This window comes from Panthera tigris, chromosome B2 (assembly GCF_018350195.1).
Source record: "Panthera tigris isolate Pti1 chromosome B2, P.tigris_Pti1_mat1.1, whole genome shotgun sequence".
In the NCBI taxonomy this organism is placed as follows: domain Eukaryota; kingdom Metazoa; phylum Chordata; class Mammalia; order Carnivora; family Felidae; genus Panthera; species Panthera tigris.
Genome location: NC_056664.1, coordinates 43,938,381 through 43,961,485, shown reverse-complemented (window position 1 = coordinate 43,961,485; position 23,105 = coordinate 43,938,381). Strand labels below are relative to the sequence as shown.

The 23,105-nt window shown below is 42.8% G+C and overlaps 1 protein-coding gene across 5 annotated transcripts in view; it reads left to right on the top strand.

The window, feature by feature from the left end:
• Window positions 1-23,105, top strand: part of RCAN2 (regulator of calcineurin 2) — a 272,608-nt gene that overhangs the window by 155,695 nt on the left and 93,808 nt on the right. The window contains exon 1 of one of the 5 annotated variants that reach the window (XM_015538898.2): window positions 16,046-16,280. The exons of the other annotated variants lie outside the window; for them this stretch is intronic. Within the exon in view, the coding sequence (XP_015394384.1) occupies window positions 16,194-16,280 (87 nt within the window). The 5' untranslated portion in view covers window positions 16,046-16,193. Of the gene's footprint in view, window positions 1-16,045; window positions 16,281-23,105 lie in introns of those variants that run through there. 5 annotated transcript variants of the gene reach the window in all.

Sequence of the window (23,105 nt, the reverse complement as noted above, 5' to 3'; positions counted from 1 at the left end):
TATAATGCATTTACGTGTGTTTATCTTGAGGTTTAAAGAGCTTCTTGGCTGGATGCATGGACATCCTTAATCAATTTAGGGAAAATCTTGGCTATTATATTTTCAAATATTTCTTCTGCATCATTCTCTCTTCTACTTTTGGAACTCTAGTTATAGATATGTTTTAATGCTTTATCATGTCCCACAGATCTCATTTTCTTTACTTTAGTTTTGGTCTGGATAAAGAAAGTAGTGTCTTTACACATGTGCTCTTGGCCTGGGGCTCTTTGGGATTCAAATTCGTCATTCTAGCCCACATGAAACCATAAACGTTTCCGAGGGGTTTATTTCATCTGTCCTTACACCTGTCTCTGGTAAATTCTTCTTTCTCTCACTATCACATGAAAGATGAAAGCAGACCTATATCTCTTTTCTCATGACAAGCGCTCATCACTTTATGGAATTTAGTTCACTTAGGTTTCTTTTTTATTAACTCTCTTGAGGGGGTTACAAATCTGCAGTTGTGAGCTTTGGGTGCCTCTTTGAGAGAGTGACAATGGTTTCTTGCCATTTAATGTATTTAATTGGAAGTGGAAGTTTCTGTGAGTTTTATTTATTTTGTAAAGCCTCTTGAATTCTAGAAAGATTATTCCAAGTTACATTTTTACCCACAGAATATTGCAAACTCCATTTATACTCCACCCAAAATAACAAAACCCAAAATTCAAACGCATGTCCCAGAGCTGTGCTTATTAAAAATGTCCTTTTTCATAAGTTCACTGGTGATCCCACTGCTGGAATCCCACATCTTTCTCCACTTTGCCTTCCATACCAGGTGTCCCAGTGACAGCAGAAAGAAACCCCCCCCCACCAGATGTATAGTGTTTATTTTTTTCTATAGCATTTTCCCTGTGATTCTTTGTTCTTATGTATACTGATAAACTAGTTTGGCTTGCCTGAAAAGTAACCTGAAAATCTCTTTCCCTTTTTTTCCTTGAGCCAACAGCCATCCCTCCACAGCCACCTTCTTGTTTTCTCTACTCTTGATACCCCCATTCTATGGAAACACTCAAAAGCAGTATCTCAGTGAAAGAAGGAATGTGATTTCTCAAAATTTTAGAAATTTCCAAAGGTATTGTCATGCCCAACAGACCACTGACCCAACCTGCAGTCTAGGTGTTATGAATGTGTATAATCAGCCTGACATCTAATACCAGAAACTTCTCTTTCGTGCATTCCAGGCAGCTTCTTACCTCTCCCTCTTTACCTTTCTCTGTTCTAGCTTTTGGATTTACCACAACGAAAGGGAAAGTAAATGAAAGAAGATATGGGTTATGAAAGAAGATTGACTTGTTTAGATGCCTGCCTTCTTAGGCTAGGCTAGCCCTAGAATGTTTAGAAATATAGAGCAACTCATTTGATGTCCTTTTTTAGGGACATTTTTAGGCAAGTGGAATCTTGGTTTTTTTCCAAGTGAAATCGTCTTAAAGCGTGGGGCATTAGCATTCTGAAGCTTGACAAGATCCAATGATATAATCATAATGTATTTCTAATTATTTCTAAGTTATGTTTTTTACATATAATCCCAATGATTTGCTTATTTATTTGAAATCTCACCAATCATAATCAGTGTAACTAACTCAGTTGTTTAAAAAATCATGAACTTTACCTGAAAGTCTTTTTTGATCCTATTCATTTTATCTTTTTTTGCTTTCCAGCTCTTTTCTCAAGCTCCATTTTCTTCCTTGGTCTGTGTCCTGACACATACTAACCATTATACAAATAACAACACAAGTACCTGCTTACTTGCTAATTTAAGCCATTCAAGTTAGATTTTAAAATGAAAGAGTTTCCTCATCCAAGGATTAAATAGTCTTACTTCTGGCTCTATCCCCATTTTGGTTTTGATTCTGTAGATAACTGGATTTTGCATTCACACATACTTTAACACACACACGTACACATGGATGCTAGTTTCCCCCTCACAGAAAACTCCATTGGCAGTGTGATAGAGGAGGAGGTTGAAGGATATAGGAATGTGATGCATGCAGTCATTCAAAGACCTAGGCTGATCTAGACTCTACCATCTTCATAACTTGGCTCCAAAGATCATTTTGAAGAAGAGAAATGAGGGTCCTGCAAGACATTCTTATGGGCCAAGTCTGAAAGTGGCATATTTAATTCTTTTTCTCCTCCATCGGACAGAACAGTCACAGGATCACCCTTAGACTGGGAGCTGTAGCCCTGATTGGGAAACTCCATTCTGTACAATGGAAAGAGCACAAACCTTTGGTGGACTTTCAGCCACTTCTCTTTATACACACAAATGCATCTGAGGCCCCATGGCTACGCTTCTTAGTTCTTCCAGTGTAAACCCGCAGGACTCTCCAAGCTTAGGGAGTTCAAGAATAGGGTGGTGGCACAGGGGCTTCATGCTGAGCACCAAAGTCTAAAGCAAATAGAGCTCTTCCTATGGTAGAACAACTCAGAACTAATCCACCCATGAAAGGAAGTGAGGATGCATTAGTCTGTTTTGTCTTTCACTCATGCATTCTTTTGCCCATTTATCAGACATTATCTTGATTACTTGCTGTATGCTTTATGTTTAGCAACATGCTGAGTGTACAATAAAACATTTAAACCGTACAGTGGGGTAAGAGCTATAATGGATTTGCGCATTATGTATTTGGAGGTAATATGCATTATTTTAGTGGTGCAGGCTGACCTTCTAACAAGGTAGCATGAGAAATTTCCAACACAAGGTCTTAGTGGCCTGTTTCCCTGTTAGATTTTTAACATTTCCTTACTACATTCTTTTGTATATATGCAGCCCTGGTTCCAACTTTGCATTCCACTCTCATGGAGAGTAATATGGGTATAGTTCCTGAGTGTAAAGGTCTGTCTGGCCTCACATTGTTGGCAAGATAAATGCAATAGCAGTGAAATTAGAGGCAGGGAGAATCAAGAGGCTACTGTTATAGCCTTCATTGGTTCTCTCTGTGGAACAAAATTGAAAGCCCTGTCTATAACTCACAGAACTCTTCATGGTCAGACCCTTGCCTAACAGTCTGGGTGCATTTTCCGTAGCTCTCTACCGCTAATCTCTGACTCCACCTGGGAATTTCTGCAATAGGAGTCTACTTATCATTTCTCATACTTCACTACATCATTCCATTAAGATGACTTAACAGTCATCTTAATAGTCATCTCCCTACTTGCTTGCCCATCTAGAAGAATACCAAATTACTTAATTTTCACAGTTGAGCAAAATATTCCTTTATTAAGGAAACCTTCTCTAAATGCCCTCCTCTCTACTACGCTTTGTACCAACGTCATTTGTAGAAAATATAATTTATGGTACATAATATTCCATTCTGTCTTAGCCTGTCCTATAATATTGTAATTCTTTACTGCCTTTACCATGATCTCCCTTTGAAGGAGACAGTGACTTACCATCTTTCGATGGCCAGTGTTTTGCTGTGTGCTGCGTGCATAGTATGTTCAGTAAATAACCATTGGATGGAATGGGTGGATGAACGAATGAATTCCAATGACAGGAAACAACCTACGCAAAATAGAATACTTTTAATAATATGGCCAACATCAAGAAGTTCCTTTTGTTTGGAAAATAGGATCTGTGCAGAAGAGCATTTAAAAAAACAACAGTTGGAGGAGTAGGTTGATTAAAAAAATTAAAAAAATTTTTTTTAATCTACCAGCAGTAGAGTGATGTTATCAGAATTAGTTCCACAAAGATGAATCTGGTGGTAGTAAATAAAAAAGATGAGTGGGCAGGGAGGAATAGCAGACGGGAGGCTGATAGTGGACCCTTGTTATTTTTGAGCTGTCCAGCATCCCACTCTTGTTCTATGTTGAGGAAGCCTCCCCTCTATGACCCTTGGTGGGGCTACCACCTGTTGTTGAGAGGCCATGGGAACCAAAACTTCCCTAACTAGATATCCTGGCAGTTGGGCTTGGGGTAAATGACTCAGGCTTGACCAACTGAACACCACACTCAGAACTTTGACTCCAGAGAGTATTACACAAAGTCTTAGGAACGGTTATATATCACTCATGGCAGCAGAAAAGGAGTGGCGCATCTGATGGTTGTGGGTTCCAGTGGTAGTGTCCTATTTCCTTTGTTCCTACAGCATCACCTTAGAGGTTATCTTCTGCAGTTTAGACCCTCTTCATTCCAACCCAGTTTCTACAGCTGTTTCTCAAAATTGCTAATTCTGCAAAGGCTACCTGATAACCTCCTTACATGATGCTTTTCTGCCAGTTAGCCAAGAGCCCTTTCTATCATTTGCCACCAAGAGCCGATATTCTGACACGTATGGAATCAAAACAGTGGGAAACATTGATGGATATCCATCCAGCGTCCACCCCCCTCCTAACTTAGATACTTGCTTGCACATCCATCTGTTCTCACCCAAAACCACCTTCAGGGAAAACCACCATGCACTTCTTACTGGAGGAGCAGGTTCAAATTGGCTTAAGCCAATCAACAGCCCAGCCCACAGTCCTTACCCCAGCCACAGTCATGTTCAGAGGTGAACATGTGACCTATGTGGGCCAATTGTAGAATGAAATAGTGGCAGTGGTTGCTACTGGCAGCCATCCTGGGAATCACCTTTCGAATGACATTGACCTTCAGAAGACAGAGTCAGATAGGGCCCTTTGACAACCTCTTTGAGCCTCTGGATCAACCAGCACCCCTGGTGTCTGCCATTGAAAGGGATCAGAGGTGGGTGGGGTTATGATGGAAGGTGACTGGGTGGAAGATGTTGTCACAATTGAGACAGGGAACACAGGAAGAGTAGCAGACTTGATTAAGCAGATTAGAAGTTCATGTCTAAAAATGGTACATTTTCTTTTCCAGAAGTATTTTTGTGCTTCATACGTTGTTAATTTCAAATAAAGAGTAAGGCTTATCAAATACCTTCATCTTTGACACGTCAAACTAAAGACTTAGCCTTTTTAAAAAGAGAATAGGAATAGTTGTGTAGAATGACCCCTGTTCATAGATTTGCATGTTATTTTTCCCATGTCAGGTCTTAACATGAGAAGGAGAATGGGGTGGGGGGAAAGGGGTGAAAGGGCATGTTTCTAGCTTTTGACTCATAACAGTTTTTCAGTAATGTCCATCCCTGATTAATACCTAAAGACTAGTACCTATTACCACCGTGAGTCACAATCTCAGGTTTTACCCTTACCCTTCTTTTTTGCATTTTTTCTTTTTTTTGCTAATGTAAAGATTAGTGACACTGGTTAAGGATTGAAATAAAAAACCTTGAACATGTATCTAACTGTCGTGGATGGATAAAACTGCTCACATTTTACTCTTGTCACCTGCATAACTAAGTTATTTCTGATAAAGTTACCACTCTCTGCCCAGGCTTGGAACTTTAGAATCTCCTCCTCTTCCTGCCTCCCGTTCCCCTTTTTCTGTTACTTCCAACCGGCATCCCTCCTCATGTCACTTCCCATTCTCAGACCATTACCTGGGCAGCCAAATAACTGTGAAATCCTACACGTTCTTTCTCCATGGTGTTTCTCGTATCCACCCCTTGGCTTACATTTACTGTTGCATCTCCATAACCCAACCCCTCAGCGCCTTCTGGAAAGAGTCTGGAATTATGATAATTTGTAGTCCTTGTTCACTCCAGTTCAACCTCGTGCACAGATCTTTAATGATCTTTTGAAAGATACCTTATGGAGTAAAATACTCACTCTTCGCCCCGTCACTCAAAGCCCTCATCTACTTGGCCACAACCTCCCTTCAGATCGTATAACTCACCATGGCCCTCTTCACACTTTCTGTTACAACTAAATGGCCCGTACACTGGTTTTTGAACAACTACCCTTGCTCATAAGACCTGGATCCATCGTAGTTGTATGCAGTATCCATGTCAAATGCCCTCCTCTTTCACGAAGGCAGTCTTGATTTTGCTGGTAGATGGAATCTTTCATCTCTATAAGAAACCCACTGTTACCCCTGACACCATCTTCTTGAAGATAAGACTTTGATACCTTCCAATCCAGCCTTCGCATCACTACTAGAATTCTCTCAAAAGCAAAGATGTGTCCAGTTTTCTGCTCCAGCATGTTAAAGCTGATGTAGTAGAGACGTTCAGAGTTTTGCTTTGAAGACAAGTGGTTTGCATCCACCACCTTCTCGCTATTTGATCCGAGGCAGATTAATTCCTCGTTCTCTAAATGGGACCCATTGTGAAGTTTAAATAATACAATGCTAATAAATTTTTGCAGTGACTTCAAAGGTTAGCCCTAATTAAAATATGTATGACAGGAGCACCTGGGTGGCTCAGTTGGTTGAGCGTCCGACTTTGGCTCAGGTCATGGTCTCGCGGTTCGTGAGTTCAAACCCCGCATCGGGCTCTGTGCTAACAAACAGCTCAGAGCCTAGAGCTTGCTTCAGATTCTGTGTCTCCCTCCCTCTCTCTCTCCCCCTCTTGCTCATGCTCTTTCTCTCTCTGTCTCTCAAAAATAAATAAATGTTTAAAAAAAATTTTTTTAATGATACACGACTGGATGAAAAATTCCAGGATTCAACTGAGACACAATAAAATAGTAAATATGACATTCCAGGTAGAGGTAAATATCAGACCAATATGAAGGTATTCAAAGTAGGTGGCCAAAAAACTAGTTGGATAGCTGAAAACCTAAAAGAGGGATGAGCAGGGCAAAGCCATCAGAAGTGGAAAGATGGTTCTGCGAGGAGGTTTTCTTTGCAGAGATCCATCCTGGAACCCCTGATATGTATTACCTTAGGAGGGGTTTAAGATGATGCCAGCTCCCTCACCTCTAATGTAACTGGGGGGTAGTTTTAATGAGACAATTGGAAAACCTGACAAATGACTTCTGCTTTATTGTCCCCTTGTCCCCTGTTATTTAACCTAGGGCTGTGTGTGTGTGTGTGTGTGTGTGTGTGTGTGTGCGTGCATGCATGTGTGTATGTGAGTTAGCTAGGACTTTTTTGGTTGTTAGTAATAGAAATAGTATCTGAATTTGCTTGAGGAAAGAGGGAGGCATTGGTTGAAATAATACTGGAATATCATAGATATTCTCCTGACCCAGTTTTGGTTCGGAAAATCTTCATGAGAACTCTGACTGACTTTGTCTGATCAGGGCCCCCTCAGATGAATCCAAGATGGAAGGAGGAGGAGCAGTTCTTAGAGAATTGAATGGCCAAACACAGGGGTGCTTAAGCTAACATTCTATTTATTTTCATCCCTGTCATTTTTCAAGTATGTCAGCTTCTTAAGCCATAGCATTGCCTAGTATAAAATGTACCATCTGATTCCTATGTGAAGGTTGCAAAGGGGAAATATGTCTTCTTATTAAAGGATGGATCAAGGCAGGTATAAGACCCTTGGAACTGGGGAAGAGGGCAAGGCAGAAAAGAAATGATGATGGCTCCCTCAGCGTGCCACTTGGGGATTAGCTGTTAGAGATTCGTAGGACCTCAGTAGGTGCCAATTGGGCAGTAGTGGAATGGCTGTCCTTGAGTCTGACCGAGGGCATTGCCACATAACATGGGGCTGCTGCATAATGGGGACTTTTTAAAAATGTTTACCCATTTTTGACAGACAGAGAGGGAGAGTGGGGGGGGGAGGGGCAGAGAGAGAGGGAGACAGAGAGTCTGAAATAGGCTCCAGGCTCTGAGCTGTCCGCACACAGCCCAACGTAGGGCTTGAACCCATGAGCCATGAGATCATGACCTGAGCCAAAGTCGGATGCTTAATGGACAGAGCCACCCAGGTGCAAATTTTTTTTTAAATGTTTATTTGTTTTTTGAGAGATGGAGAGAGAAAAAGCATGAGCAGGGGAGGGGCAGAGAGAGAGGGGGAAAGACAGAATCTGAAGCAGGCTCCAAGCTCTGAGCTATCAGCACAGAGCCCGACGTGGGGCTGGAACTCATGAACTGTGAGATCATGACCTGAGCTGAAGTCAGACGCTTAACTGACTGAGCTACCCAGGCGCCCCCAGAATGGGGACCTTTGAATTTGTGTCCCTCCTTCTCCCCTTTCATGTTCCTCTCACTTCTTATGGACCTCCCCTGCCTCCACCCCACCATCCCCACCGCCCAATGACCTGAGGCATCTTCACTGGCCTCACTCTCCCTTCTCAGGCTCATTGCTCCCTCACAGGGACCCATTTCATATACTTATGTCTTTTCCATGTTCCTGGCAGCATCTGGCCTCAGCTGGCTCTCAGAGCACAAGGATTTCACTTACTCAGTTATTCATTCACCCAACACATATTCATTGAGCTCTCATAGTGCAACAGGCCCTGTTGTAGGCACTTAGGGAAACCGCAGTGAACAAGGCAGGGGACCCCTGCCCTCACGGGGCTTACATTCTCACGGGAGAGGTAAAACGAAACCACACAAATAAGTGAATACCATCCATGAGTGGTAAGTGCTTTGAAGAGAAATATAGCAGAGGAAGGAGGTAGTGAGAGTGTGCGACTTAGTGCGAGACTGATGAGGGCAGGCTTCTCTGACGTGAGCAGAGACCTGCCTACGTGGAGGAGTGAGCCCTGCTAAGATGGGGAGAAATGGCATTCGAGGCAAGGGATGCCATCTGAAGGAGACCTGGGGTGGGAACATGTTTGACTTGTGACAACCGGGCCTACATGCGGTGTCCTGGGAAGAAAAAAGAGCTTCAAATGGCTCTTAACCGCTGGAACAAATGTTCCACCTTGTTCGTAAGAGTGTTGTGAACAAAACTCATGGAGGCCTGTTGGTGTGTGTTTAGGACATTTTGCTTGCTCAGGTGAGAAACAGAACCTAAATTACCTGGAGAAAAGGTAGGGAGTACTGACAAGAACAAGGCTATACTAATGCATGTATAGAAAGATCCTTAAATGTGCCCATAATGGCAGTGCAAATCAAAGCTCCTCTAGACTGACTGCATCTGGCTCACCAGATGGGCAAATGTCCAGTACATTCCACAACACGTTCTGTGGGGAAACGCTTTCTCATAAATTGCTGGTAAGGAAGCAAAATGGCACAACCCCTGTGGAGGAGAATTTGACTGGATCTAGCAAAATCACATATATATGAGCAAAGTCTATCCGTGGCTGCACCGTTTAATACCAAAAGACTGGAAACAATCCTAATGCCTATCAGTAGGGACCTAGTTGTACAAACTTCACATATCCACATAGTGGAATACTATTAAAAGAAATAGGAACATTTCTATGTATTATTATGGAATGATCTCTAGGGTCACATTTTTTAGTGATAAAAGCAAGACAGTAAAGTGTGCAAAGTATGCTCCCATTTGTCTAAGAGAGAGAAAATAATATACATATAAATTTGCTAGTTTTTTTTTTTGATGGAAGAATGGATAAACAGTAAAGATGAAATGGCAATAACCCGTATGGGAGGGAGGGAGGAAATGGGATGGAGGAGACAGGGATAGAAGCCAGATTTCTTTGTAGAGTTGTAGTTTTGATTTTTGAACCATGCAAAATTTTTGTAATTATAAAACACAATTAAGTTTAATGGGACCAATAATCCTTATGAATTCAGTGTTACTTTTAAAAAAAGAAAGTAAATTCGGAAACATTTTGGAAGCAAATGAACCTTAAAAAGTAAATGCTTCTAAAAGTATAAATTTTTGAAACCAATGAAACCTAACTTGGTATCCAGATGATGGGGTCGAGTAACTATTTCAAATGACTGCAAGGCACAGTATGTTGTATCTCCTTTATGGGATATACCCAAAGGACAAAAGAATTGGGGGAAAATCTTAAATTCTTCCTTGTGGTATTAATAATGTGATTCCAAGACTGCAGTACCTATATTATTGGATAAAGCAAATGAATAATTATGGTTTTAGTAACTACCAAGATATTTGATGTAGAAGAAATAGGATACGGATATAAGACTGATGAGTTTCAGCAAAAACACTGTACTTTTGGATTTGAATTGGAATCATCAATCTGAACTCATATGCTCTCTTCTAAATATATTGATATAATTCCTAGGTCTGTCTACTTGAAATGCTTATAAACAATAACCAACCCAGTGCAAAGTGACCGGTCTATAAGTATATAGATTATGATCTGGAAATAGGATAAAATAATTGCTAAATGGAACTGGGGCTCCTTGGAGAAATGGTTGATTCTTTATCTGGAACAGAAAAAGGACAAGATAAGCCTGGAATATCTTGTCACGCTGTAAGGAGAGGTAGCCCTCAAAGGCACTAGGATTGCGTCAAAAGGACACAGGAGCCAACCTGATTAGACTCTTACCAGCCAAAGATGGGCAATTGAAGCATCAATGAAATAAAACTATAATGGATTTAAACTCATTAAATGTTTAATTCATAAGTTCTTAATGATACTTTAAAAAGAACCCTCAATGATCTTCTTTGAGGGATAATAAGGAAGCAAATTATTTAAACACACACACACACATGCACACAACACACTAGCTAATAAAGGAAAAGAGTAACGTGTGTATTTTTCCTGTCTTACAAAAATGTAGCTCAGAGTAAATACATCGTAGATGAGAAGCAGTTCCTCTCCGTGGAAGTAGTCCATGAATGCATGAAGGAATACCATTATTTCACAAATCCTAACAAAAGAACGAGTTGAGGCATTTGCATGAAAGGTCGCTTATACCGCAAAAGAGAGACAGCCTTGCATTACATACCCCCTGATGGAAGAACACATCACCCTCTAGGAAGGAGTCTTGCCAAACCCAAATCTATCAAGCTTCTGGACCTAATTAACGGGATCTGCAGGTAACAGAGAAACCAGTTAAATGACACCGTGTGGAGCTCATCGTGAAACTCCAGACTGGGGAAACTCTAAAGGACAAATAACATGGTTTCATCGTCAACAACAAGCTGCAAGGAAGGAAAAAATAAGGGATAGAGGAGAATTCTATGGATTAAAACAGACATGAGAGACACCACAGTTTGGATCCCAATTTAGAGAAACAAGCAACAAAAGAAGGAAAGAAGGAAGGAAGGGGGCCAGGAGAGAATGAGAGGGAAGAGAAGATTGGTAGTTTGGAGCAGTGTGCATGCTGGCAGGATATTTGATGATGATATTGAATTACTGTTTCTTCTTGGGTTGTGTGATGATAGGTATTGTAATTTCCAAAAATGAGCCCTTACCTTTTGGAGGTATATATAGAAATATTTAAAGATGAGATGTTACGATGTCAGGCATCTGCTTCAAAATAACCAGGAGTGAGTGTGAGTGGGGACATGCAGAAGTGATCTTTAGATTTGGTCTTGCATTGGAATCCCCTGGAGGGCTTATTAGACTACAGATACCAGCCACACGTGCAGAGATTCTGCTTCAGTCTTAGGTGGGATTCAAGAATTTAAGTTTCCAACAAGTTTCTGGATGATGCTGATGCTGCTAGTTTGAACCACACTCTGAGACCCGCTGGCAGAGAGGACGCAAGATTGATCCCCAAAGTTATTCTTGCACCTGGCTGGTGGGTATGTGAAGGCTTATTATTATATTCTATGTCTGAATATGTTTGAAATTTTCTATAATGAACATTAAAAATAAATGATCCTGGAAGACACATGGAAGGAGCAAAGCCTTTGACACCCCACAGCTGTCATGGGAAGATCTATGCCCATTAGCAAGACAGATCCGGCTGCTGCCTCTGGGACTAAAAGGTGCACATCTCTTCCTGCCCACTTGGAGATGACTGCAAGAATTGCCTGGCCAGAGGGGCAGGGAAGTGATCTTTGCCTAAGGGATCTGCATCATTTGCATCCATTTTCGTGATGTGGTCAGTCATCGGAAGAGCAGTGGCTTGGGATGAATCCTATGATTTTATGGCCACTTCAGCTGGAAAGGGTGCTCCCGAGGAGAGCTGTGCCAGGGTTCAGCTATCAAGAATGGGGTGATCACTGAACTCCTATGCTCATATACCTTATACCTTCCTGAAAGGACCTTCCTAAAACTCCCAGATCACGAGGCACCTCTTTTGGGTTGAGTCCCTCTACTTTCCTTTTAAAATTTATTCATTCAGCGGCGCTCCTGGGTGGCTCAATGGGTTAAGCGTCCGACTCCCACTCGGATCATGATCTCGCAGTTGGTGAGTTTGAGCCTAGCATTGGGCTCTGTGCTGACAGCTCAGAGCCTAGGGCCTGCTCTCCCCCTCTTTCTGCCCCTCCCCTGCTCATGTTCTGTGTCTGTCTCTCAATAATAAATAAATGTTAAAAAATAAAATAAAATCCATTCATTCATTTACTTATCCATTCACGTATCAGATATTTCATAGAGTACCTCCTAAGTATCAGGCTTCTAGCCCCTGAGAATAAGCAGGGAACAGAATAGGCAAAAAAAAAATCTCTGCTTATGTAGAGATTAAATTCTAGTTGGGGAAACAAGAATTAAGTAAGAACTAAGTGAACAGTGATTTCAGAGAGTGAAAGGTGCTATGAATAAAACTAAAATAAAGATGCTGGGATAGTGATTGATTCCATGTGTGCACGCATGTGCGTGTGCATGCGTGTGTACACATTGTGTTTCAGGCGATCAGGAAGGGTTTCTCCGAGGAGATGATGCCTGAGCTGAGACATGGATGATAGGAAGGACCCAGCCATGAAAAGGTCTGCATGTGTTCAGACAAGGGCAATAAGTACAAAGTCCCTGAGATGCGAAAGAGCTCAGTACTTCTTTGGAATGCCAAGAAGATGGGTGGGTCTGGGACCTGGACAGCGCAGGGCAATACGGCATGAGATGAGACAAGAGAGGAAGTAGGAGCCAAGATATGTCAGGCCTTAGAATCCTCAGCCAGGTGCTTATATACATACCCCAGACACTTCCAAGCCTGCTAACTCATCTCCCAGCTATAAAAAGTACATTCTCTCCAGAGAAACAGGACACTATTTACCAGGGAAGCCCCCTGTGGGCTCTGATCTGTAGGAAAATGAGTGTTTTTGTGTAGGCAATTGAATTGTATTGTATATCCAATTTGTTGAACCAACCTATTTAAAAAACCCAATTATGTTATTTTAGAATCACCATCTGCTCTCTCTGGGGCTCCTGGGTGGCTCAGTCAGTTAAACGTCTGACTTCGGGTCAGGCGCAGGTCATGATCTTGCTGTTTGTGGGTTCGAGCCCCGTGTCAGGCTCTGTGCTGACGGCTCAGGGCCCGGAGCCTGCTTTGGATTCTGTGTCTCCCCCTCTCTCTCTGCCGCTCCCCTGCTCATGCTCTGTCTCTCTCTCAAAAAAAAAAAAGTATTTAAAAATTAAAAAAAAATAGAATCACCGTATGCTCTTAATGTATGTAATTCCACACTAAAAACACTATTTACTCAGCTTAATATTTGATCGCTTATTAAAATACAGATTCCTTTCTGATGGGCAAGACTATGTATTATCAGTCATTTCGTGCTCATATAAATGAATTGACGGCTGTGTCCTTGAAAAGAAGAGAACGTAAAGTTAGTGGTTTCTTGAGCAAAGGAAGGAATCTCCAGGGCAGGAGCCAATCAGAATGGAGAAACTGAGGATGTATCAGGAAACAAAAAACTATTTTATGATTTTGAGTGGGGCTGTGCTTCCTGGATAGACTCATGTCCTCTGGCCAAGACTGATCATCACAGGATTCTTTTTCTTGAAATAACACATGTGTGTCCTTTCCTAAATAGAAAGTGTGAAAGGATGCACAGATCCCAGTGATTAAAATGTTCCTTCCGCCCTGCTGTTCCTTGATGGGCTCTGGACCTACATCCTGGACCTAACCTCTGCCAACAAATGTATTTATGACTGTCAAACGGTGTGCGGGAAGCTGCTCAAACGGCCGTTGTGCACAGACATAGGCATTGCCTCCCAACTTCGCATTCAAGTGACTTCACACTGGTTGCTTGATTTCAGCCATGATAAGAATATTTACACCACAGAAATCAGCAAACACTACACATTGGGCTTTTCCTTACAGAGCGCTGATGGTTAAGCTCTCACCAGCATGTCACTGGTATGCAACTTTTAAAAAGTCAATTTTAGCGTATGCCATGGCATATGAAAGCAATAGCTATTTCTTTGTTTTGCCTCTTGAACAGACGTCAATGGTATTCAAAATTATGTTCATCTTTGTATATACTTTATGTATATACTTTCTCAAAAACTTTTCCTGCATTCCATGGTCGACTGGGTCGGCATCCAGGGTCCCTCAAGGCTATGAGCCGTCTGGCTCTTGCTCCCTTGTCCCCCCCGGGCTCCAAACTTAAGCTTCACTGTGCCTTGCCCCTCAAATAACCTATTCTTTATTTTGGTCTGAACACCTCTAGTCTGCTGCTCCTGTCTGAGGGGCTCCCCTCCCCCCTTCCCTGTCTGCCATAGCCTTACCCGTGTTTCAAGATCAGAGCAGAGGCCATGTTCTCTTTCCTGATGCTCACCCGCCACAGCCGCTCTCATTATCCATTGCTCTTTCGCTAGTGCTCCCACTAAACGCTGTCTGTAGCTCCTGAGCCACCATCGCCACTGCCACTGCCTCATTGTGTAGATGTTTGTCTCCATGTCTTATCTCCTCCACTGGATTTTAAGCCCCATGAGGATGGGGAATTTTGCTGATTCATCATTTTATCCCTGAGAGCATCTGGTACAGAGCTTTGCATACAGTCCTCACTCAGTAAGTGTGAGCTAAATTATCTGCATATAGGACTTCATATTCCCCACAGTGCCCTGGACAACATAGGAAGTGCCACACACACACACACACACACACACACACACACACACACACAATTTCATCAGTCTAAATGTTTGTGTTTGTGGACTGCTTTCATTTGGCGTGGGAAATGTCTCATTGAAGGGGAACACTAGGCTCAAATGTAGTCCAATGAGCAGCCACAAAACTTGTACGTTTAGTCTGAAAAGTCACCTTTTCCATCTGCATGCAAAATTGGAACGCTCTTGTCCAATCATGTGTTAGAAAGGCGCCAATCTGTTGCAAATCATGACGCTCCAGCGGCCATCAATGATGCAACTGTACTGCTACCGGGAATAGATCCTGCTAGAATGTTACTGAGTTTTGCTGAGACTTTTCCCACTAATGTTAAACTAAAAACTAATCTGACGTTTTCTCTTTGCTCACTCCTACTGCCAAAGAAGGCTATTCCTGTTCAGTAGTTTCATTCATTAAGCAATTAGCACTTACTCTTGCCACTCTGCTAAAGCCTCAAGGTATAAAGGTGAATTATCCACAGCCCTGCCCCTCAACGATTCACAATCAGGAAAGGAGACAAAAAAGCAACCAGACATGTTCAAAGTCTCAGGTGAAATAGATCCCCAAGGCTCTGACAATGACCCACATCAGTGCCTTTGCCCATTAGACCCTGCCATCTGTCCCCACATGAGACGTTTGCTGTAACTCCTTTTCCATGATTGCTTTTGGTTTGAGTGACCTTGGAGACAGCCTGAAATCCCGTGCTTGGAAGGGTGCTTTTAGAGTAACTGGTCTGCACTTATGTGCTTCAAATAGAATTTCACAGACCTCTAATTATCTTCTCTTACCAGGCGGCCTAAATGACTGACGACCAGCTCTTTAGTTACTCCAAGAATGGATTTCTATTCAGCCCGTGCCCGGGATGCATTAGGATGCCCAGAACGCGTGTGCCTGCTCCGAGCGGCACGGGGCAATTAACAGAAGCCAAGCCATTTGCAGAATGCCTCAACTTCCTGCTCATCTCTGAGGCAGAAACTTGTCACACCTTAACCTCAGGAGGCTCATCTGCAGAGTTATTTCCCCACCCTCCCCAAACAGAGCCTCTGGTGTCAGATTCTCCCCCTTGCTTTTTGCAAACATAAGCACTCGGCTGAAACAACAGCTATGACTCAGTTCCTAGCTAACGCTGCCTGAATTGATTTAGTCTGAGTTCAGATTTAGCACATAATCATGTTCAATTTGCTCCACTGCACTGCCTCGAGATAAAAGGCTCGGGGGAAAAAAATAGCTTCAGCTTGTGTCAGTCTTTGTGGTGATGTCATTGCCATGAGCGAGCCGGGCCGTTCATTACTCTGCTGTGCAGCCTCAGACGCGGGCTGCGTGCGTGCAGAGGGAGCGGGCTCCAGGTGCCGAGCACCGGCGATCCCCAGGGCGAGGCGACACCCGGGCTGGCCACGGCAGCATCCACCTGGCGGCTCTTCCCATCACGCACAGCTCTGAGGTCGCCTGGCTCTTGATTGAAAATTCAGGAGGGGGAATGCCAGCCCCTAGCATGGACTGTGATGTTTCCACTCTGGTTGCCTGTGTGGTGGATGTCGAGGTCTTTACCAATCAGGAGGTTAAGGTATGCACCTGCAATCTTGTGTTTCGTTGTTGCTGTTACCGAAGCTGCTCGGCAGAGCCTTTTTAGCTTAAGGAAACGGGACTTTGGTTCATAGTTTTCAGCTCTCAGAGAGCGCTAGAAATGCCAGCGGTGAGTGCATGCCTGTGTTAATGAGAATAAGTTAGAAGAGGGACCAGCACGGCACATTAATTTTGAATGTGCAAAGCTCGACCGTGGTCTGTTCTGCCTTTTCTATTAGGTGATCCCCAGTCAGCCCTTTCACAGTAGACATGTTTTCGTAGTCTCGTATCCGTGTCAATAGGGAGAATTTGCCGGTCCTTAATGCTGAGAGGGGTATTAGATCGACGAGTGAATGAAAAGAAGCACACGTAATAAACACTGCACCCGGGACACCCTGATAGTGGGACAAGCAACCCCCTTCGTGGCATGTCACTTGACGGTGCCGCGGTGCGGTCTTCATACTGAACAAAAGCTGTTCCACAGATGGCAGTTTCAATCTCTAGCTCCCTGGAAATCAAAGTTGGAGGGCAGCCGCCTCCATTTGCTTTGTCAGGCAAAGGAAGCAAGTCATTTTCCCTCAGCAGTTGTCCATAAAGAAAGTTCAGGCATAAACGGCTTTTGCATCTTAAGACGCAACATTCCAGGCCGTTGGTCCTCACAGATTGTCTGCAGCTATTGTTTAATTGTCACGGGTAATTGTCCCCTGATGATACTCAGCCTTTTTTGTTTTTTTCCATTTGGTTTTATATTATGAAAAAGATTCCGTGCTTGTACAATGGGAATTTTGATTTCTCCTCTCGTACTGAAAAGAAGAATGAGCAGAAGCTTCTTGTGTAAACAGTTCACACACACAGAAAGGACAGTTACTCATTGTGTAACGGGAGGAAGAAAAGGGGAATTACATTGCATAATCATTTTCCACCCTCACCTTAGTCTTTACTTAAAGGAGGTCCCTGAATTCTTTATTGTTGACTGTGTAGGTGACACCCCGTTGCTTCCCAGGCGGGGATTTTTGCGTTCCCTAGAATTATTACACTTGGCTCTGTCATTCAAGACTGCGGTGTCGAGCACTCTTGAAACGGACTCAAGAATCCGGTTTGGTGTTCCTGCCTATTTCAAATGTGTGGCTCCGCGTTCACCAATTCTGCCAGTGCTGTGGAAGTGTCTACCACCTGTCATATTGAGGTTCAGAAAATCAGAATGCGGTGGTTTGGCACCCCCTATGGTGATGTCCAGAATGGAAACACGCGTGCAAAGAGTCCCGGTCCTGCCGCTCATACCTGCCATAGCCTTTCCGGAGAGAGAGCAGCCATCAAAGCCCCTCCAGTTTAAAGCCAACTCAAAGCGTGGTGTGGGTAACTGAGGAGAGACACGTCTTCCAGCAGCTGCTGGAACAGAATTACGTGTCTGTAAAGCAAAACTTTATATATAGTTCCCTCTGTCCTTACCAGTTCTCTGTTGATTGCATGCTTGCTCTGCAAATGCCGTTAAGATCATCTGAACTTTTTTGGGTCCAAGAAATGATAATGAGGAAATGTGTATTAGCGATCTGCGATATGCCAGGCCACGGAAGGAGCTTAAAATACACTTATATGATGGAGGTGTCTGCAATAAAGACACGATATTTCTTAAAGACAGGGGTGTTTTGTGGAATGAAGGGGATGCCAAATTTGTGCAGCTGGTTGTACCTGAATGGTTGGGATGGCTTCGTGGAGAAAGTGATAACTTGAACTCGAAGATGGGTGGATTTTGATACAGAAAGCAGAGGCATGGGGACGGGAAACATTCCATTTTGCAGTCAAGTGAGTCAATGCATTTGACTGCAGTAGGATGTCTGTGAGGGATTGGAGAGGAAACAGCAGAGTGTGGCAGGGCCAGATTATAAAGCAGCTGACGCTGTTCATCAGAAATTCATGGGGTTTTCTGGCAAGACTCTCACCAGAAAGACACGTTAGATGTCTTTACTGCTAAACACCACTGAATCACAATGGATTTGTTTCTTTGGGTCAAATCGTTTCTGTGCCTTATTTTCTCACTTGTAACGTGGGTATAAGAGTAGTTTCTACCTCGTTGGCTTGGTAGGAGGATTAAAGAAAATAATACATGTGAAATAATTAACACGGTGCCTGACACATCTTTAGTGTCCAATAACTGTTAGCTGTAGCCGTAATTGTCGCTGTCATCTTTTGAGACATTCTCTGAAGGTGATAGGTTATTTTGGCCAGTTAATTGGAATGTCCTAACTCCAGCTGAGTTTACACTGATCATCCGGGACACAGAGCCTGTTTTCCCTTCCAAATCCCCAAACACATACGCACACACACACACACACACACACACACGCGCGCGCACGCACACACACACACATACACACACACAACACACACTAGCAATTTAGAAAGCACAGCTCTTCCTTTCAGACATTTAATCATTTAATGTAAAATGGTGACGTGATTATCAAGCAAAGACCTAATTTGTGCTTATGAAAAAGGGGGGAAATGAACAAACTAAGGCAGGCTAAAGAGGTTTGTTGAGAAGTGAGCACTGCTTATTGTCAAGAAGAGATGTTCAAATGTAAAATACTGGCACCAAAGTTTCTCCCAAGGTAAATTTCATTAATCACCAATCCCTGATACAGGGTAGAGCCAGGAATTCCTTTCTTCAGAGTCTTTAATAATTAGTGTCAGAGCAAAGGAGGCACCTGGGGAGGATTTGTCTCACCTGCCTGCATCCAGCTTGATTAATCTCGGGCCTTTTTGCGTTGTACAGACACTCACTTTCTACACATAGCACCCATGCAAAAGCATGGTTATGCAAGGTACTCTTCACAAATGCAGTCGTTTATTTGAAAGGAGTAGAGGCATATGCAAATCTAGTATCTTATTTATTTATTTATTTATTTAATATGAAATTTATTGTCAAGTTGGTTTCCATACAACACCCAGTGCTCATCCCAACAGGTGCCTTCCTCAATACCCATCCCCCACCCTCCCCTCCCTCCCACCCCCCATCAACCCTCAGTTTGTTCTTAAGAGTCTCTTGTGCTTTGGCTCTCTCCCTCTCTAGTATCTTATCGCAACTTAGAAAGCTTTATCCTCAATGGTGGATCTCAGCTGGTTGCATTGAGGGTCCTTCGGGCTCCCGTTTCCTAAATTGTGTCAAAGCTGCTAGAGCAATAGTACCGAAAAGAGGAAGAAATCAAGCACATGGAGTTCTGCCATATTTGTCTGTCTCCAGAAGTCCCGTCGGTGGTGGTATGAACTTAGTGGTCTGTTTTATGGCAGAAGAATGTTCGGAAAGATGAAGAAATTTGAAGCCCTCTCAACAGAAGGAAAATGATCTGGTGAATCGTAGATTGTGCATGTGTGTGTGTAGGGTTGATTTTGTCCGGTGTTCTTCTCATATTTCTGAAAGTGATCTTCCTCCTCCACGGGGAACCACACCCTTGAGAAAATGAAAGGGATCTAAATGTGGACAATGAAATTTATATTTCACGTTAGTCCAGTGGTTCTTAAACTTGACTGCACATCGGTATCCCCTGGAGAACTTTAAAAATTATTGACAATGCCCAGGCCTCAAGCCCAGAACTTCTAACTTGGCTGATCTGAATGGATTATCATATAAAGTCAGCATCTTGTCTCTCTTAGGCACAGCTAAGTGAAGATCTGGCCAGTCAAGAATTACCTAGAGTAACCTCTGCTTACACACTTTGAGCCACATCCCCCAAATGAAGGTATGATACATGCAGTTTTAGCAGCAATGTCGCTAAGCTGTCAGAAATGTTGAGACTCACCCAATACTTTTGACCAGTTCACCACACCTGCGTTGCTTCCACCTGGTTCTGAGCCAATGCTAAACACTCTTCTCCACTGCTGGCCACCATGGGTGGCCTTCTCAGAGCTACAGAGGCAGCCTGCAGCAGACTATCTCCCATCCCTTTGGGGACGTCCAAGGCTGGGACTATCCGTCCTCTGTAATAGAAGCCTTTCCTACAGAAAAGAGGTGGATACCTCCTCTCTGGGGTAGAGGGCTCCTGACTCATATTCCATGGATCCAGTCTCTTCTCCATGGGCATTCATACAGGGGACAGGGGGGCTCACAAACTCCTTTCTTCTCATTAGGAAACAGGCAGGAAACAGGACAGATCTTATTAGAAAAACAAAAGTTTCAAAGGTAGTAGAGATTTGTTCATTCATTCAAAAACATGTGTGGTGCACTTAACTACTTGCCAGGCAATGCTTTAGACATTGGGAGATGGACAAGACAGACATCCCTGCCCTCATGGAGTGTATAGTCTAACAGGGGAGGTAGACAGTCAACCAGTAAACAAATAAACGTATTCTGTAATTTCACATAGCGATAAGGGCTATGAAGAAAAATGAAGCTGTGAGGGGATAAATTGTTGGAGGAGGGGGTTGCCTTGGGGGCCCTTCAGGCTCCAGTTTCCTAAATTTTGCCAAAGCTGCTAAATCAATAGTACCAAGAAAGGGGAGGAAATCCGGCAAATAGAATTCTTCCCTATTTGTCTTTCTCCAGAAATTCCATTCACGACTTTTGAATGGATGTCCAGTAGAAACATTTCTGCGAGGTGACAGTTTATTAAATGTCATTGTTGCAGTGTCATTCAGAGATCTAAATGAAGTGAGGGAGAGAGCAACATTTAGAACTGAAGGCAAAGCATTCCAGTAGAGGGGACGGTAGATGAAGAGAGGCTGTCTTATTTGAAGTTCTGCTGTTTTACTCAGGACCCCATTTAACCTATTTCAATCAAGCATTCATTCAGAGACCCACTGAGGCTATTACTATCTTAGGCCCTTATTCAGATTTTTAAAAGATTCTCCTTTCTAGAAGCTGTGCTTAGGCTGATTTCCTCATGCTACATTTTAAGCCTGTTAGTTCTCTGGGGTGAGGAAGTAATATAAGCAGGAAATTGTTCTCAGCATAATAGTTCTTCCTATGCTTGGAATCTTAGGGTTTCTCTAGGACTTGCCCCTGCACTCCCCCCCCCCCCACTTCAGAAAGGCCAGGGCCTTTTTAAGGTCAACTCCTAAGTCCTACTTTCTCTCCTCTGCTTTTGAAATCGTCCCAGTATCCTTCCAATCCACGTAACCTTGGGCAAGTCTCTTAACTTTTCTGGACACATGATAATCATGCTGAGGGAAATGCTCAATGCTTTGTGTATTTTGTTTTCTTTTTCACACAATAGTATGAGGTGGCTGACTCATGGTCTGTGTCGTGCTGTTGTGTGAGTTATGTAAGAAACCAGCACATCGAGGCCACTTAATATAATGAAATCTCTTTGTCATTTTGAACCACTGGATATTTCAAATTACTTGTTTTGTTTGGTGGGATCGTAGGAGGAGAAGGCTGGAGCAGAGCTGGTATGATACACTGTGTACCTTGCTTTGAGGAGAGAGACAAGCGACACAGTGAATATGTGGGTAATGAGTATTGCGGGTTGTTTTGGAAGAGACGCTTGTGGGTATTTGTCAGGAGAGCTGGTCAAGCCTCATGCCTATTTCTCCTGCTTCTTGCAAACACAGTGCTGGGTAGAGGGTCTGACTGCAACCATGACCTTATGGTGATCGCAACTATGACCTTGTGGTGACCACAACCATGACCTTATGTCTCTACAGAGCTCTACAGTTCTTTCAGAGTCTTCAGAAACCATTGCACTCACTCGGTAACACTGACCACTCTGAGCTGTACATGATTTAGTTTTCAACAAAGAATGAAATCCTCTAGAGTATACATGGTAACTTAGAGTAGCCAAAATGTTACTCATACTGTCTTTGATGGCTGTAATATTAAATAACATTTGTTTCATATATCTGTCCACTTTATTTTCTGACCACCACAAAGGAGTGTATGGGAGGGTGGGTGGGGTGGCATATTCATAGCAGATCTTAACCCTCCAGCAAAACAAAAACTTGCTCTTTTCTCCAATAATAAAATGCGCTGGAATTGAGGTCATTTTTGAAGATAAATGAATTAACACAAAACTGAATGTTAGAAGTTAACCCTAAAGATACTTTGAGGAGCCTAATATTCTTAAAGGTGCTATATTGACTATTTTCTTGCCTCTGAAGAAAGTAGCAACCATCTTTCACAGACTTGGAAGAAGTGATTTTATGCGAGTGGCAGATGCTCCTTGAGAAGGTTAACAGACAGATTTCTCAGCCACCTGTCATGTTAGGGGAAGACAAGGTATAGTATTCAACTAATGACATTGTCAAGCAGGAAAGTCAACTAAAAACTTGCTTATCTGTTCAAAGAGTCTTTTAACTGTTGGAAAGTAACTGAGACACTGACAGTTTCCACCTCTACCCTAAGTGCCAGATTTATTGAGCGACAACAGTGACACAACATCCTTGTTAACACTGCTCTCCCAAAGTAGTAGATTTAAATGTAAAACTCAGAGAGTACCGTTTGCATCGGATTCTGTTCAAATACAACTATCAATAATTTATAATAGCCTGTTTTAGTACTTTCCGATGAAGCTCAGAATTGACAATAAGAAGGAAAATGATATCTGAAACATTTATTATCACTTGATCTGTTTAGGTTGGAAGCTTAATAGCCATCGTGACTTTGTGGTGAATAGCTCAGCTTTCCAGAGAGGTCATAAACTCTCTAGCCCACGCGTGGCCTAGAATTTGTTTACGTAAAGAGAATGTATCCTTTCCCAGCTCTAAATCTAAACTCATTCCAAATACGACTTATAAAAACACAATGCAGTTTCATTTAATGAGGATTTCAAGCGGGTACAAGTTGTATTCTCTCCATTTTATCTAGAATGGAGAATTGAAAAGTAGTTGAGAATGA